Source organism: Podarcis tiliguerta (assembly GCF_965153285.1).
Source record: "Podarcis tiliguerta genome assembly, chromosome: 5".
NCBI lineage: Eukaryota > Metazoa > Chordata > Lepidosauria > Squamata > Lacertidae > Podarcis > Podarcis tiliguerta.
The window spans coordinates 59,821,099-59,839,212 of NC_139538.1; the positions used below are offsets into that span (position 1 = coordinate 59,821,099).

At 45.8% G+C, this 18,114-nt stretch overlaps 1 protein-coding gene across 6 annotated transcripts in view; it reads left to right on the forward strand.

Moving 5' to 3' along the window:
- INPP5A (inositol polyphosphate-5-phosphatase A) overlaps positions 1 to 7,500 on the forward strand; it is a 237,897-nt gene extending 230,397 nt beyond the window's left edge. For 3 of the 6 annotated variants that reach the window (XM_083443546.1, XM_083443548.1, XM_083443550.1), the window contains 3 exons: positions 3,518 to 3,586; positions 5,234 to 5,324; positions 5,537 to 7,500. In XM_083443546.1, coding sequence (XP_083299672.1) covers positions 3,518 to 3,586; positions 5,234 to 5,314 — 150 coding nt within the window. In that variant the 3' untranslated portion in view covers positions 5,315 to 5,324; positions 5,537 to 7,500. The remainder of the gene's footprint in view (positions 1 to 3,517; positions 3,587 to 5,233; positions 5,325 to 5,536) is intronic. The other 3 variants (XM_083443545.1, XM_083443547.1, XM_083443549.1) reach the window with 1 other exon arrangement.
- Positions 7,501 to 18,114: the final 10,614 nt, after the last annotated feature.

Sequence of the window (18,114 nt, forward strand, 5' to 3'; positions counted from 1 at the left end):
GCTGTTAATTGCACAGGAGTCCTGCCAGAACAAGCCACTGGGTTGTCACTATCCCCTGGCCTCAGTTCTCTTATCTGTATAATGGGAATAATAGTCACCTACATCCCCAGTCGATTTATGGGGACAAGCAAAATTGTAAGGCGCTCTGCTAGTTTTCAAAGTGCCATGTGAATGTAGAAGCAATGGGTGGTATTCAGCTAAGAGTAGACCCCCCCCCCCCAAAAAAATTACCAAACATGATTAAGATAGCTTTCGATGGGTCTGTGTAAAACTTAGTTGAGCTTCACCCAGTGTTTCTCCCCACCACATCCAAAAAGCAAGGTTAGCTCTTGCAGATTTGGGCTCCTTTGTTTGTATAGGGCAAGAGCTTCTATCTGTGCCCAAATTAGCAGGGAGCCCAAAACACTAGGCTCCATGCAGTAGGCTCCTTACAGATTGTACAGACATGGGGCTGTAAACAGCTTTAGCACAACCTCATTTATCATGCCACGGTCGGTTACCTCCCCAGCATGTTATTTTATGCTTGCTGAGCCCTAACACACCAAAGGTTGCCCGCTGCTCGAGAGTCACAGAACTGCCTGAGAGCATGGCGTAATGAATGCTCAGCTGAGTGGAGCGTGTTTCTGCTTGTGCGCTGCTGTAATTTGTTTATCTGTCTAAAGATTATGCACTCGAAAATCCACAATTTGACGCTGCCTTTGTAAATTATCAAGTCGCTTTTGATGAATGTATCTCCACTTCCGATGGCGGTGGCATTATGAACTTGAAATATTGGAAAGTGTTCATGCATACAATGCAGAAGGTTAGGGAGGGTGTGTGTGTGTGTGTGTGTGTGTGTGTGTGTGGATAGATACAGAGATAGATTCCCAGGCAAGCATGCTAGAAAGCAAATATGACCTTAAGTTTTCTTACTGCATTAAAGATAATTCAGTTTTAACTTTATAGTCCCAAATGCGGCTGTTTATATATAAAGTTCTTGCCCAGTCAAACTTGACTGATTACAGATGAGGGAAAGCTTGACTGTTTTTCATCAGAAATAAATGAGGATGGCAAACTATTTGCAAGGACAGCTGCGGTTGCATGTATGTATGTATGGAAGATCTGGGGAGAAGGGTGTGGGCTCCAGATTTAATTATCTCGCAGTTTAACCAGCCTGAGAAATTGCAAGTCAGAGCCAGCCTCTCTACCTCCCTCTTAAGTGATTGCTTTAGCAGGGTCATTATGCTAGATAAACAAAGAAGATGGTCAGCGTTGGTCGATGTAATAGTCGATGCAGTAGCAAAAGCTGTGTCGATTTCATTATTTGTTTGAAGAGAGGAGGATAAAGGGAATAAAGTGCCAGGGAAGAACAGAGTGGAAATAAATCAAGCGGTGGGGATATTGTTCATTCACCTCTCATTTTGAGAGGCGGTTTTTTTTATGTAAAAATCCAAAAACCCATTTAAATAAATAGCAAGACTCCCATTGATTCGGATGTTTCCAGCTTTCATTCTTAAGTAGATCTGGTTGAAAGCCAGCTCCACTGAAATCATAGGGAATCCCCAACATACTATGTTTACTATTGATATATCTGATGGAGGGGGAAATATATTTCATAAAAGACCACATGTAGGGTGGGGGTTAAATCCATTTCCTTTCCTCAGTGTTTCCAATTCTGTGCAACAGAAGACCCTAATTAGATCTAAACAGGGTTGATACCAAATCTGGTAATAGGATTAGAGCTGAAAGCATTAATCACTTTATCAGTGCCCCTAATCGATTAAGGCATTTAATTGTGGATTTGAAAAATAGGAGTTTAAGAACTGTGAAGACTGACAAGTACCTCCAGCTTGGGAGTAGCCTATGGATGTCAACTGAAGTATTGTGTAGAACACTCCCAATTTAAAACCGGCCTAGAAGTTGCATTGAATTGACTTGTGATTTCCAGCTCCATAAATGTGGTTAGAAACTGGGGTGTCTATGAGTTAAAACATGAGTCTGCCCGTGCCTGCTCAGAACTAAGTCCCATTAAGTTCAATGGGGTTTATTCTCAGGAAAGCAGGTAAGGATTTCAGCCTTACAACCCAAAGATTACAGTACAGGAAAGGAGGAAACTGTTGCTGGACTACAACTTCCATCATCCCATAATCACATTGACTGAAGCTGATAGGAATTGGAGTCCAACAACATCTGGCAGGCCACAGGTTCACTGTTCCTGCTGTAGGGAATCCCACTGGTTGTATGTCAGATTACAGCCTTCGGTAGCTAGCTAAGAGAAACCAGTCTTCATTAATGCAGAAGCAGAGTCCCCTGCATTAAAATACAGGGGTTTTTTTAAAATAAAAAATTAACTGGTTATTTAATTGGCCAGTGTAAACCAGAAAGTTTGGTTTTATATACACACAAACATACATACTATTCTTTGTTCAAAAAAGACTTCAGGGCAGCAGGCAAACAAACTTTAAAATTACCAAAATAAAAAACCCATTGTGAAGACAAAGCCACAATAAAAAGAACAAACATGTAAAGATATAATAATCTAAAATGCCTGGTTTTAACTTGGCACTGAAAAGAGTACAGTGTTGACACTAGGCTTACCTTCCTCTGGGAGGGTATTCCACAGTCAGGGTGCCATCACAAAGTAGGCCCTCACTTTTCATCCACTCAAGACATGATGCACCTCTGAATGCATAGGATGGTTGTCTGGCTCTCTTTGAGCAGGTTGGTACTGAAAGAAGTGCTCCCTTTAATATTTGGGCCCACAGTAGCAATTGAGGAACAGCTTCCAATCCGTTAACACTCCTTCTAGAACACTATTGGCGGCTGCATCCTTGAAGGTTTGTTTCTGACTAGTGACCTGAGAAAGCCAAAGCTGAGCATTTTTAAGGCCTGTTTTTTAACGGGAGTTAACTTGCGTTCATTGTCCTCACTGAAATAAGTGGCATTTAAATGTGCTGGGCTATGTATTAGTAGCACAACAACAGGGATACAGAATGAGAAAGTAAGAATTGCTTGCAGTGCAATGACGATTAATAAAAGGAGACCTAAAGTCATCAGAATTATAGTGGCTGCATTTTGAATTTTTTCCAAATGCAGTTTACTCAGTCCCACGTGTCTACTGAGAATTAAGTCTCAGCCAATTCTGTGAGGTTTACTCTTGAGTAAGTGCGTCTAGGCCTGTTGCCTAAGTAGGGTAAGAGTTATTGTGTTCCTAGACAGGCATGTGTTGTGAGTTAATAATGCCTAGGAGCAGATCTTGCAATTCTTTGCATATATGTGAAGTTGGCATTCACCCAGCTGGCTTTCCCCATCTGTGCCTAAAGAAGTAACATTTAAGGGGGGCGCGCGCAACGGTACACGGACTCTGAATACATTTCCTTGTCAGTGAGATCTATTGATTTTAACGGCCCTTATTCCCGGATGTCGATGTGTGTAGCTGCTCCCCTCGGCTGCTGTGTGCATTTACATACCTGCGACTTTGCATTCTCGGTGCAAAGCCTCTCCGAACTATGGGCTTCTTTTTATCTTTTTACCCTAGTCAGAAAACGATGAGAAGCAAGTGGTGTACGACCATATTGGACCAAATGTCTGCATGGGGGACCACAAGGTAAGCGCGTCCCATCCTGACAGCTGCATGAACGCGTGTCTGTGGCGGGCCAAGGGGGCGTGGGTGGGGCGGCGGGGGCTCTTTGCAGGAGAGATGCCCTCTTGCTTGGAAGGAGTCAATATTGGGCTGCTTTTTTCCAGCAAACGTGCGTAGGATCGGGTTAGAAAACGGGAGCTGGGCAGCCTGGAAGGCGCTACCAAACGATCAGAAGTTGAAACCCACGTGTAGGAAGTAGAGCGCGGCGACAGGCGTCCGTTTTTCGTAGTTTTCTGTGCCTTGGGGCGAGTTGAGATTCAAAGGGGAGGGGCAAGATCAAGAGCGTGAAGTTCAGTGTCCTGGCGTTAAGGGGACCCCGGATCTGAAAGACCCTTGCGTTTTTATTTTCTGATCCGGGTATGAAAACTATTGAAATAAACTTCCCCGCTTAGACACACTTTTAAAATCCGAAAATGAGGACCTACCGCTACCAGCAGGTTAGCAAGTACCCCGAGCCCTCAACGCCCCGATCCCTAGCAGTCAGTCCGCCTAATCACGTTGCCTCAGCGCGGATTGTATCCGACTCCAAAGGTGCGTAAAAGCAGCCTGACGCGCCCTTGGAAGCGCGCTCCGAGCAAACGGTGAGGCTTCGTTTCCCCGGTGCCAGAGTCAGGGATCCGAAAGCCACGCCGCTTCGGTTTCGTTGGAGTGGGCTGTGCGTTCAGAAACGGACAGAGCAGGAGGAGGCTTCAGGCCTGATTTCCCTGGGCGGATCTCGCTTCTCGACATACACGTCAACCCATTAATGGCTACTTAAGCCTGCGGTCTTAAAAGACGCGTTTTCTGCACTAGCGCAATCCTACGCAGAGGGACGCGCCAATGCGTTCAAAGGCACTTACTCCGAGGTAACGCACTGAACTCCGGGTGCGTGTAGGAGGGCAGCTTAGATATCCCAGAGTGTAAGAATCGCCCCCTTTGGGCAAGGAACATCCATCCCTGTGTTTGAACTGATATTTGGATATATATAGAAGGACCTAAGTTTTTTAGCTAACCAGAAAGAGTATATTTAGTTTGTCATCCGATGTAAAAATGAGGTTCTGGGCGGGAGAGGGGGACCGCTGGCGCCGCCCCAGTTTTACATACAAACCTGAAAATAATCAATGGCAATTGATTACTATTACTATGGCAATCCATGGACCTGAGTAAACCTGGTTAAAAGTCGGGGGCTGCAGGTCAGCCCGGTAACGGGGCGCTCGCTCCGAAAGAGCCGCCCGATCCTACTCTAAAGTAAGCCTGCGTTCGACGAGGCGGGCTGCTAGTTTTCGACTGCAGCGAGATTCGCTGCCGAGGCCTGGAGCCCGCGGCTTCAAACAGGCGTCAACTCTTGCTTTGGTGCGCGTAAGGCACTGCGGTTACTCCCCGGGAAAAGACGCACGAGCTCGGGGCGGGCCCAAGGAAGACGCGCGTGGCTCTTCCAGGAGGCGGAGGATGACCCAGCCGGTGTTCCCCATGAGAAGCAAAGCGGGAGGGAATCGGGGAGGAGGAAGCCGGGGTGCTGCCTGCGACGACGGAGGCCCTATTGCTTGGCTTGGGGCGCGGGGAGGCGGGAGGCGGCGTCGATGACTGCTTGGGCTCCACCTTCTAACCTCTTTTTTCTCTCCCTCCTTCCAGCCCGTGTTCCTGTCCTTCCGAATAGCCGCGGGGGCAGGTAAACCTATTGCCAATGTGCACAAGTGTTGTGTCGTGCAGTGATGTAGTGGTGGTAAATATCACATTAGATTTTTTTCCTTACCTCCTTCCTCTCTCCCCTCTTTGCTTTCGCGGTTCTTTTAAAAAAAATATTATTATTATTTATTCCCTTCTGGCCCCCATATTTTTTGGTGGGGCCTTTTTTATTTTTATTTGCTTGTTTAATTTTTAGTCTGTTAAAGTAAATAGAAAAAAAAATCAGCTGCCAATCAATTCTGCAAACAGGGAAAAGATGCCTCCGAAACGAGAAGATCTTTCGAGAAAGCTCCTTGTAGTGAGGAGGAAGAGGAAGGACTTGAGATGCATCCCATCGCTTATACCGTGACAGCTCTATTCATCCTCCGGAGTCCAGCGTGCCACGTTATTGTTTTTAATGTTATGGTTATTATTTTATTTTAGGCTGTTGATCATACACTATTTTCTTTGGAGTCTGGGCTTTAGAGCCCCAAGTAAAAAAAGAGAGAGAAACCTCTCATACCTCACCCTCTCGTAAATATTCCTGTGACATCAATTGTGGATTTTGTTTTGTTTTTTTTTTATTTTTATATGGAGATGCATATATTATGCCACAATCTGGTTGCCAAAACAAAAAGAGAAACCTAGTTTGCCGCGATGTACTGTGTTTTAGACTTCACTCTGCTTCCTTCTTTTTTTAAAGTCTGTCAATGTGAAATTATATATAATATATATAATATTCAACATTTAGAAACAAACAATTTTCATCACCCTTCTCTAGCTTCAAGCAAGGTTGGGATTTTGTACATTTGCCTTGTATAGAAGTCCTGGTGTGTTATTATTGTATGTTAACCAAGATTTATGGTCCCTGTGATTTTTTTGAAGTGGGGGGGGGGTCGCAGGGTGGGGTTTTTTGTTCTGTCCTGGTCATTTTTATAGACTTTTTTTGTTTTGTTTTCTCATGTTATTTACTATACTGCCATGTTCCATGGTTTTTTGAATCACACAACAGCAGCTGCTTTCTATAAGTGTATATATTTATATATTTGTATGTGAGTGTGTATAGAGATATATATACACAGATATAGAAATAATAATTTATAATTACAAACCATTTGTCTTTCCTGCTACAAAATAGCCTTTCCTCCTCCTCCCCACCACCAGCCCAGACTAGTCAAAGGGCAGTAAATCCCACTGGGGTTTCCCCAAGTAGATTTTAACTTCCAAAAACAATGGTGTGTTGTTAGGATCCAGGTGGAGGGAAAAAAATGTATCTCTCCCCACTGATACCCAATCCTGAAACACATTTACTTTGATCTGAAAGTAGACTTAATACCCCAATCCTGAGTGTGTTTACTTGGAAGTAAGTGTGAGTAGGCCTTACAGCAGCCCTACGCCTACTTACTCAGAGTTGCAGAGCATGGGATTTTGGGTGGAGCCTGGAGGCGTCCTTTGGGACACCTGCCACCCCCATGGAGCCCAATGCCAGGCTTCCCCCAGTTGCCAGCCCAACCAAAGGGCTTCTTTCACCAGTGTGTGTGTGTGTGTATATATACAGTACTTATATATGAAGAGAGCCAGAAACCTCACTCATCATCTGCCAACTGTAGTCACATATTTATGCAGCAAATTCTGGTGCCAAGTATTCTAGCTGAAGATAGGAAGAAGGTTCCGAAAAAGGCAGTTCAGCCCCAGTCAGGTAGCAATTTTTGAGTATGGCTAAGGGAGGGGGGAAATGGGGGGGAGAGAGATGGGGGGGCAAAGAGTCTGTAAATCTTCACTCTGATTGGAGCTCTTCCCAGCACCCCCCCCCCCCCATTTCTCTCAGCTCACACCTCTCCCCATAAAGCATTAAAAGGCGATTAGCGAGCCTGTTGATGAAACACAAGCGGAGGGCTTTATTGATTTAATTTAGAACACTACCGAGTTCAGGGACCGGGCAATGGCGGGAGCCTGCCTTGGGGATGTGGGTGTGTAAATCAATCCCACACGTAGCAAGGGAGGAGGAGGAACCCTCCCCGATAAAATCAGAGTAACCTCCCCATCGCTGGGCACTGTCACTGATGCGCACACGCTCTCCCCTCACCCCCCCCCCCAAATCTGGTATCCGTACAGACCCGTGTAAGGCTGGAGGAGAGAAACTACGCGGGGATTGGGAGAAAGTTTGTAATGTTTGCCTGTTCACTTTGAAATGAGCATTCTGGTTCTCAAGCAATAAAACTGATCATGGTGAAGACGGCTGCGTTTTGCCTCTCTTCCTATCGGCGTTGCTATTGCAAGAGAAATGGTTCAGGAAAAGCGGGGAGAGCGCAAAGCTGCATTTCCAAACGTCTGGGGTCCAAGCGTCTCTCTCTCTCTCTCTCAACCTCCAACGCCAAGTGTGTCGATGACCGAGGGGAGAGACTGGGCTTCTGTACATGCTCAGACATACCCTGATCACAGGTTATCGCCCCGCGGGCTCCAGGGCCAAGACCGGATTGTCCGGCTAAACTTAAATGTTCCAGAAAGGTTAGGTTCAGACGAGGTATTGTGGGAGGGACCTTGTTTGGGGGCCAAGAGAAAGGGGAAGCAATTATTTCCAATGTTTGTCCATTGGGATAGATTTATTTTTCGTTGGTGTAAGCAACGAAATCTGCCCTTCGGATATTTTCGACTAAAAACCCCCAGCCAGCTTGTCCAGTGGTCAGGAGAGCAGCCCAAAACGTCTAGAGGACACCCGGTTGGAGGAGGCTGTTCTCACACCCAAACGCACGGAAATAAGGCGCAATACTTATCTAGGCGCAAACTCCAGGGAACTCAATGAAGCTCACTCCCGAGTAAACCAGTTTCAACTTGGGCTGCAGGCCCTAGTGATGTTCATCAACGGGACACGCCTTCGCCAGCTTCGAAGCCGAGGTAAACAAGGTGTCTGGACTGCCAACTTGAATAAAATATTGTGGGGGGGGGGCAGGTAAGCCTCGCACCGCATACTCTATCACATGACACAGTACGCACAGCATTTGAAAGGGAATGCCTATCAAAAAATTGGGGAGGGGGTCAAATATTTTATTGTGGGGGCTTCGTGGTTGGCTCCTATGAAAGATGTCAACCTAAGTACGGGGGCGGGGAGCGCAATCCTTTACGCGGAAGTAACTTGGAACGGGATAAGACTTCTCAGACGACGCACGCAAGGTCCTCGGGAGAGAAGAGCAAAACAAAAACAAAAAACCCGCGTCCGTAATAAGCATTTAGTTAAGGGGCTTGGGCTATCCCATCAAGATCATGCCCATATTAAATGCCCTGGGAGCAGGGGAGCTATTTAAAGCTGCATCTCTGATTGGGGAGTTATTCCCACAGTCCGTCCTATTGAGAACACATCCCTAGCAGGTGCTGCGAAAGTGTTGCTTGGAGAGCTGGCAGTCCTTTTAAGAGGTTACAGGAAGAAGCCAATGTTTAATCATGGTCCCTCCTGGCTGCTCTCCGGCCCCAGCTTTAGGAAAGGATTACAGGACAACGCTTCTTTTAGAAAATGGGTGAGATCCCTACGTGTCATAAGGAGGATCCTGCGGAATTCTTGGGCACCTGCAGAGTCTCCATCTCTAAGATCACCCTGTTCTCGGCAGAAAACCCTTCCCCTTTCCCATTCCCAAGCGGTTCCCACTTAAATTAGGGTCACCGGAGCATCATAAGATCAAGTGCCTGGTTTCTTTCTTGCACGACCACGTGTCTAGAAAGCAGCTGGTTGAGTCATCTGAAGCCTGCGGGGAGCTTGCTTTGATCTTCGTTGGGATACAATAAACATATATATATAACTAATTCTCAGCCCTTGCATATTCTGTTGAGAGCCAGTGTGGTGTGGTGGTTAGAATGCTGGACCTAGGAGGCCAGGGTTCAAATCTCCACTTGGGGATGAAGCTCACTGGACGATCTTGGGCCAGTTACTATCTTGCAGCCTAGCCTACCTCACGGGGTTATTGTGAATATAAAATTGGCGGGGGGTGGAAGACCATGCGCTACACCACCTTGAGCTCCTTGAAGGAAATGGTAGTCTATAAATGGAATAAGCGAACCAAGTCCGCCAACACCCGCAATACAATCCGGATGGATCGATAAACCCCGTCCTGCTGCATCTGCAAAACTGATTGCAGGTCCCAATACACGGCCGCCTGGACTTCGGGCCAAGTCAGCTGGGCAGAGGGTAGCGAGTTCTCTGAGAAGATATTGGGGTCAACCCTTCCAACCAATTAAATCGCGGACATTCTCTGACGTAGAGGAAGGTCGAGTCGAAGCCCAGGGAAAAGACTTTTTTTAAAAAAAAAAACTGTGGGTCCTAAGAAGGCTCCTGCAAGAGTTCTAGCATTTCTCTGTCTTTATAATTAAGGGAACTGGGTTGAAACTCTCAAAGGGAGGAGCAGATGAAGAAGGAACGTCACCTAAGAGGACCCGATCCTGGCTCTCGGCGAGGAAAAGGCACGATCGTGCTTCTTTCGTGGGATGCCTCCAAACGGTTAAACCAGCGAGTGGGGTGTCAAGAGGTAACTGGGTAATTTACATCAGGGTCAGCCCATTGAGTCCCGCCCCTCCCCACCGCACAGATCGCATCACTAGGCGCGCCAACAAGTGTGATTTGGCCACTATTCAGAGCCGAGCTTCGTTCCCATCCAAAACGAACTTCGCTCTGCTCCTGGTCCTAGAAAACTAGCTGCACACGAGCAGAGGGAGGCACGCGTTTTTAAAACAACAAAAACGAGCATATTCAAGAGCAACCTGTCACTCATGTTTTTTCCCCTTTTTCCTACGTGATCTGTTCATCGGAAGAATGTAAAACATCCTCATAAATCCACTGCCCTCTTCCCCTCTCCCCTCTGTTATTCCGGAAGCGTTTAGGGCGGGAGGGGAGCGGTAGGCTAACTATGGATCTACGTGGGATTTCGCCCGAGTAAGGAGTTCACCCTTTTATAAGAGCTGGGGCTAAGCCAACACACACACAAAATTTCCTAAGTCGCTCCATCTTCCCTTCAACCAAGGGAAGCAAGCGGTATGAATTAATACGCGAAGCCTAAATCCTTGATTTGCTAGGGTGGAAAGACCACTGAAAACATTTGCACTCTAAGTAAACTCGAACATATCGGGGTTGGATACAAAGGAATCCCGTTGAAATCAGTAGCAGACTAATGTGTCCCAATATATTTCAATGGGACCAGAGTTCAACTCAATGAAGGCTGCAAACCGAACCGTGTCTACTCAGAAGTCAGTCCTACTGAATCCAGCTAACTGGGAGTTAAGGCTTCCATTGATTTCAACAGAAGCGGAGTTCAAACTGACTGACTCCGGATCTAGCCCATACTGCGCTCCATGTCAGTTTCCACATTCAGCTGAAAGTAATCACAGGCGGCGGAATCAACGAGTGTGCGTGTACGTGAGAACCATCTGTTAATCAGAGTAAGCCCAGTGTAAACCGGGCATATTCGATGTCCATGTCAGTTGTTTTCCAAAGGGTGTGTGGGTAGGAAATTATTAATTATACCCTCGCACAAAGTTTTCTATGTCTCTTTCTTTAAAACCGCCGCTTATGCAATTCAGGCTAAGAATGAGCAGCCCTTCTCCTGCGAACTTGCCGGCTAGGAGCTGGTGAAACATAAAGCAGCTGCATTTAGGCTCGTCAGGGGAGGAGAGCGCAAAGGAACTGTTCAATCCGGAACATCCAAGACTCAAGAAGCAGTTGCTTTATCAAAGACTGGCCTTTTGGGACAATGGCACCAAAAGCCACTTGTCAACGAGACCTCGCATTACGTGTGAACGTAAAGACGTCTTTTTCTCCTTCCCAAATGCAGTGAAACAAAAAAGCTGCGATCCTATACACCCTTGCTTGGGAGAAAGTTCCACTCAGTTTAGTGGAACCTAAGTCCACGTAATGCATAGGCGGAATCCGACTGAGGATCCCGGTTAATAATTAGATCCATGAACCTTACTCACGAGTAAGTACATTTCCGGTCGCCGTTCAAGATCTTAATCGCCTGAGCCTTTCCTATTTGCTAGGAACCCAGCCCCATGCCCTTCTAGAACGCGTGCAGTGAAGTGTGTTAAAATAGGATTCCGAATTGTGATCCGGATTTACCGGAGATTTATCAGACAGATATGCAAAAGTCACAAGGGTATCCCGTTGATTTGAACTGGAATTAAGCCTGCAACCCTATATTTCCTTACCTGGGAGTGAATCCCACTGAACTCAGCAGGGCTTACTACTGAGTAGCCACTTAGGCTTGCACTGTAAAGCTGCGATGCTGGCATTAATTTCTGCTTCAGTCAGAGACTTCCTAAAGCACCCGCGCAATGCTAATCACGTCTAATGGGAAGCAAGCCTTGTTGAATTCAGTGGGGCCTGCTCCCAGGATTGCAGCCTGAATACATTGAGGAGGAGGAGGAGGCCAGTCGCTATCCTCCCTAGAATCTTATTTTCTGCTTTTTAAGTGCGCTATTGCTCAGTACGAGACATTGGGTACAGATCACGGTCCTTCAAAACTCGTGAATTAGTTCGCCCCAAGCCAGCCTCCATAACTGGACAGGCTGCCCGCCACGTTTTGGTTTGCTCACGAAAAGGGATGATATAGATCAGACTCACCTGTCTTATTCTGTGGCTCTTGAATCTGTTAAGTTATTCTGGAGTTGGCTCGCGCGTCCTGTAGCTGAAGAATATGGACGACTGCCGAAGAATTCTGTGCAGCCCGGGAACCTGCCAGAGAGCAGCCAATTCACACCCACCTCCTTCGTCTGGCAGCTCCGGTTTTAAGGGTTTGCTTCGAACGCCTAAATTACACGCCCGTTTAAAAACACGAACTCCCAGCTGCAAACGATGGCTGCGAACACGCTGTGCATTTCAAGCCCCCCCCCCCTTATTCCCTCCCAAAGAACCCTGGGCGCTGTAGTTTGTAAAGGGCTGCTGGGAACTGTAACTCGAAGAAAGGCGAACTACAGTACCCAGAATTCTTTGCGGGTGAGGATGTGTTTCGAATGTGCTTTAAAGGTATCGTGTGTATGCAGCAATCCCAGGTAGAGGTGGCTTTTCCTTGGAAGGAGCTGAGTGGACGGCCCTACTAGGCTGCTGTGGGCTGCAAGAGTTCATTGCAAACACTTTTGTAAATCAAGAAAATCTTTAATAATAAAAAAAAGAAATTGAAAAAAAGTGATTGTAAATCCCCTACTTGCATTCTATTTTTCGTGTTTTAAAAACAGATGTCCTAATACTGTGTCTTGTGCTATTAGAAGCCATCCTGGCAAACTGAAAGATGAGGTATAAATGTTTTAAATAAACATTGCAATCCCATTGCCTTCATTTAAAAAAAAAAAGTTTTCTGGCACAGCAGTCATTCAACAGGTGCAGCTTCCCCACCATCACTGCTTTTCCGTGCCAGAGCATTTTCACGTGCCTTATTACACCATTTGTCCGGCAGGGTCTCTTTCCCCCATCCCATTCCATCCCCTCACCTGCCACCTGAGCCCTTTTGGAGAGGAGATCTCAGGTGCTGAGCTGGCCCTGGGACCTCGCGCAGGCAAAAAGCCTGGGCTCTAGTCTACCACTCAGTTAGGGTCCCTCCCTTCTGCTTTAACAGCAGGACCGTAAAAGGGGATGCTCCTGTTTCGGAGCGGGAAGCATCCTTCGATCATGGCAGGCTGGCGAAAGTGCCCCTCCCTGCACCGTAGGCAAGCCGAGGCTCGACCGATCCTCTCCGGGCAACCGGTTGAGGCTTTCGGGTCCGGGTGAAAGTTTTTTGTGGTTCTTTTTTCTGCTTCCCACCGTTCCATTCCCTCTTCCACCCCCCATTCCCCCCACTTGGAACAACCCAGTTGAACCGTGTGCCTCGGTTGGCCTGTTCCAACTGTGCCGGTAGGGGAAGGGGAGAGACAAACTCCGAGCTAAACTCGTCAACCCCCCCCCCGCGCTCATTGGCCCTGGGTGTAGGGGAATCCTTTCGCTCGCTCACACGGCCTCCAACGCCAATAGCATGGCTTTTCCAGAAGGGGCAGCGGCTCCCAGCCCTTTGGAAGTAACTACAGAAACATCATAGGAAAGAGATCCTTAGATCTTATTTTAGCAAAATCCAGTTCAGAGTTCTAAACTGCAGGCTGTACTCTGGTTTCCTGCTTTGACCAAGTGTCTAATTTCCAGCAACCAAAGCTGTGGACGTCTCTCCCTCTTCCAAAGGATATGTAATTCTTCCAATACATATATATATTTCTCCTTTGGATGGGCAGGGGAACCAGATGCTTGCAATTGTCAGATCCATTTAAGTTAAAGAGGACTCACAAGGAAGTTCCCAATATAAGCACATTTAGGCAAGTCAGTGGTTGTGTACATAGATTTGATTTGTATACAGGTGTGTGTAAGAGTATTTAGGTTTAGGACCCCAAAGGTGCATTCCACAACTTGATTCAACAAGTTTCTGTTGCATTCTTGATGCTGAAGTCAATAGTCTTACTTCAGTGTTAAGCGTTTTTCGGACTAGCTCCTGTCACTGGAGTACTAGCAACCCTAGGAACCAAATCGTAATGTCTTTCTCATGTTGTAGGTTACCCACAGTTTTGTCAGTGCTTTGGGACCCTAGGACTGAATATATATTGTTAATGCAAGGTCTCAGTATTGCGCACAGGGTGATATAAAAGTGTTTCTTAGCATGTGCAGACTGCATTTCCCACTTCATCAGTTCCCAGTTCATCAGGGGAGCAGGCCAGCATCCACCATCAGTTTGGAGACATTTGGGTTGAAAGGATTTTCTGGTCAGGGGTGAAACGTCTTTGTAGGATTGATCTCTCATTCCTGGAATCAGCTCTAGGATCCAGTGTTTAAAAAATACTTTTACATGCAATCTAATTTTGCAGTTTACATGAAAAACATCTTACATCTTCCATCCTATCCATAGGAACACAGGAAAATCAGTCCATTGGTTCATCTAGTTTGATATGCTTACACTACACTGACTGACAGGAGGTTGTCAGAGTTTCAGACAGGGTCCCCTCCCCACTCAACCTGGAGATGCTGTGAAATATAACCTGGTACCTTTTGTGTGCAAAATATGAGGTTGTATCGCTGAGCTATGCCCCTTCCCATTCAGCGCAGCGGGATTTACTCCTAGGTAAACGTGCATTAAGTCTGGAACACATCACTTCTGAAGATTGTGAAAGTGGTTTGGAAAGTGAAAGAGAACCAGTTTTAAATCAAAATTTATATTCTAGCCAGTGTGAGGTTTCACATCTGAATTAAGGGCATGAGGAATGGAAATGTGTGACCAGCACACCATGCACAGATCACTGTGCAGTGCTGATTTATTTCACAAAGTTCCATCAGTTTACTTATTCTATAATTCTGGGGCTACAAAAGGGCTTCCAGTTAAATAACTTGAATATTCTGGAGGACATTCATCTTGTTTATAAAATCTTAAGCGGGGAGGCTGATCCTTTTGTCTGAGACTCTGTTTGACTTCGAGAGAATCATACCCTTGTCAGTGAAACCAGGATAATGGCCACTTCCTGAGTCCATATTCATAGCCACTAACACAGATGAAATCTGCACCTCACTCATAAATATGCACAGGGAGGAAAATACATTATCTGTCCCCTTCCTTCTCATATATCACAGGCTGGTTACAGGGTCTTAACGGAAGCCTCACTGGGGTTAAGCAATCTTGATTTATATGCCTGCAACCCTGAAGAGGTTCACAACTTGGCTGTAGAAAGCCTCAATGGATGCAGAGGCTCCATTCTCAAAAGGGCTCTCATGAACAAAGGGGCAGGCAGGGGAGGGGAGTCTTCCATTTCCCTTAAGAATTTAGGGCCACATTTTAGCTAGGAGTGTTCAGGGTAAACTGCCACCTTTTAGTTGAAAACTTCGGGCTGGCTTCCAGCAAAGCCTTCCCTGTTATAGACATCTAGAGTAGCTGGCTTGGAGGAGAACTTTGTGGGGCTTAGCCTAGTCTTGAGAATAACTATTATTATTACTATCGTTTATTATGATGGGCAGAACACAACCAGCTGGCAGGGGTGCCATTAAAGGGAGAGACAAACACACAAAGAGAAAGATCCACGTTTCAGACTGCAAGCAATTAAAAATGCTGCTTTTGACCTTCGTGGCTTAGGACCAAGGTACTATCTTATGCACCTACCAATATATTAAAGCCTTCAGCGGTGGGTCTTTGTGGTGCCTCCACTATCAGAGGTGAGTGACTACCAGAGAGAGGGTCTTCTTAGTGGTGGTTCCCCCGATGTGGAATTATTTCCCCAGAAACATTCACCTGGGAAAGAGCTGTACCTGGCAAGCTTTTTGGTGCCAGGCAAAGAGCTTTTTATTTACACAAACCTGCAGACTGATTTATGCTACTTTTGAGTATTTTTACTTTTGCTTGCCTGTCTATTTTAAATTGTTTTATTCTTTTTTCGTTTCTTTTTTTGTAAGCCACCAGAATAAGATTGCCTGGCAGTATGAAAATTTCCAAAACAAAGAAAGTGAAATTATATTCACAGGTGCTTTTATCTGCAAAACATAGGCCAAAGGAACAAATTTCCTTGCTTTGAAAAAAGTGGATGATCATCTTGGGTTGATAACATTACACTATAGCGATCCTGAGGTATAAAAATATAACACTTAAAATAGGCTGCATTTTTGCATTTGCAGTTTTGAACATGTTGAAGGGCAAGGTTTGACTTTGCCAAAATATCTTGTTCTGCATCCTCTTCCTGCAGGAAGGGCGAGATGACCAACTCAGGCAACAGAATTGGGGAATTGGGGAAAGGAGCATCACGTTGTTATGCATTTAAATTATTATTAGTGGGCACCATCACTGAGACTGTGCATCACACGCTCAAGAGGTTCTGGACCATTCCTGCTTCCCTAAAATAAATGAATGGACAGCCCTGCCAGCCTCACACTCCAACTCTATATATGCTCACTTGGAACTTAGGTTCATTCACAATGAAAGGCCAAACTTTATTTTCTGAGTTGGCAAAGCAGGACTAACCTCTTCTTGCCCTTCAGAGCAACTTCAGGCCTTTCTAAACAAGCTGAGACCCTGGATCTTTCCATAAAGGTTCTGTACTCCTGTGCATGTCTGCTTGAGAAGAAGCCCCATTGAGTTCAGTGAAACCTACTCCCAAGTAAGTAAGCGTAGGAATGCAGACTTAAACCATCTTTTGGCTTTGCTTCTCCTGTGCTATTTGTGCGCCTGTACGAAGTACAGTGGTACCTCTGGTTATGTACTTAATTCGTTCCGAAGGTCCGTTCTTAACCTGAAACTGTTCTTAACCTGAAACACCACTTTAGCTAATGGGGCCTCCTGCTGCCGCTGCGCCACAACCGTGCAATTTCTGTTCTCATCCTGAAGCAAAGTTCTTAACCCGAGGTACTATTGCTGGGTTAGTGGAGTCTGTAACCTGAAGCCTATGTAACCTGAAGCGTATTTAACCCGAGGTACCACTGTATTGACCTTTACATTTACAAGCAACTGCATCAAAACTGGCCGGAAGCACTGCAAAAAGAGCAGTTCACATTCACATTTCAACCACTTTTGGCCACTTGCTTGTGTTTTCCATTTGACTGGAAGCCCTGTATGATCACCACAGAGCTGCACACTTTCTCCACATGGCCTTGCACACTAGCTGGAAGAACCAATGGCAGCAACCTTTACAGCATGGCATGTTTCACTTGTGAACTGCAGTTGTGCAACGCAGAAGCTCAGGTGCCATCAGAGTAATGGGTGCAATCTACAAGTCATTTCTCCAAATGCCCTTTCCTTCTGCCGCTATTTGCAGATCCCTGCAATTTTAGTTGTTTCCTACTACCGGTGCACCCCCTGCCAAAAGTGGGGTGCTGGGTACCCCCAACCACATTTAGGTATTCAAATGCGATTTAAAGAACCAAGTGGAGGGGGGCTACCTTTTTCAATGGCTCCTGTGTCTTTAACAGCTGCAAAACACACCGATATTCAACAGAGGAAGCTTTTTTCAGCAGGCCAATACAGACTTGGGAGAATAATCTACTGCAATCTACCTCAGGCTCTCTGAAATCCCTACATGGATTGTGTTCTGTGTGACTCAGTTCCATAGAGGAAGCTTCTGAACCAGTGCACCACACTGACAGACAATACTTCCTGAGAGCAAATCGCTTAAGACGCTGTGGCTTTAAGAAAAAATACGAATGGTGCAATAGAAGCATCACCTGTTGTACCAGATAGTTAAGAGACTGAAACTGTTATCAATGGGTAAAGCTTTTTCCAGCATCTGAAGTGAGACTGCATCTCTGCTTATCACTACAGCTGTGAAAGGCCCTGGTAGAAAGTTGCTAGCCCTGAAATTATTACCCGACCCTTTCTGGCCTGGAAATGTTTCCTTCCGTAGCAAAGCAATGCCCTTGCAATCTTGCGCCCAGAAAAGCATTTTTATTATATATTTTTAGACCTACCAAACCCCACTTAACACGCAGATTACAACTGCGCCTGGGACGCAATGCAGTTCCCACTGAAGTCAATCGTGAAACTCCCGTAAATGATAAATAAATCAGTATCTCAGCCTGACTTGGAAATACGTGCCACTGAAAATAAGTGGGAGTTGCTTCTGAATTGAATATCCTTGTTACCTATTCAAACCAGTCCAGGAGTGGAAATAGTATTCTAGTTTTTGCAACTGACTTCTGTTATGGGGTAGTGCCCTTTACTAAGTCAAGTATGGTTCTGCTTGTGTAGAATACATACATAGAAACTGACCAGATTTTTTTAAAACTCTTAATAAAACAATAAGTGAAGAATATACTAGTTCCAAACAAGAGGACACAGAGAGACAAAACTCCAAGGAAGTTGTTATACCACCACACCCAAAGGCTGAAA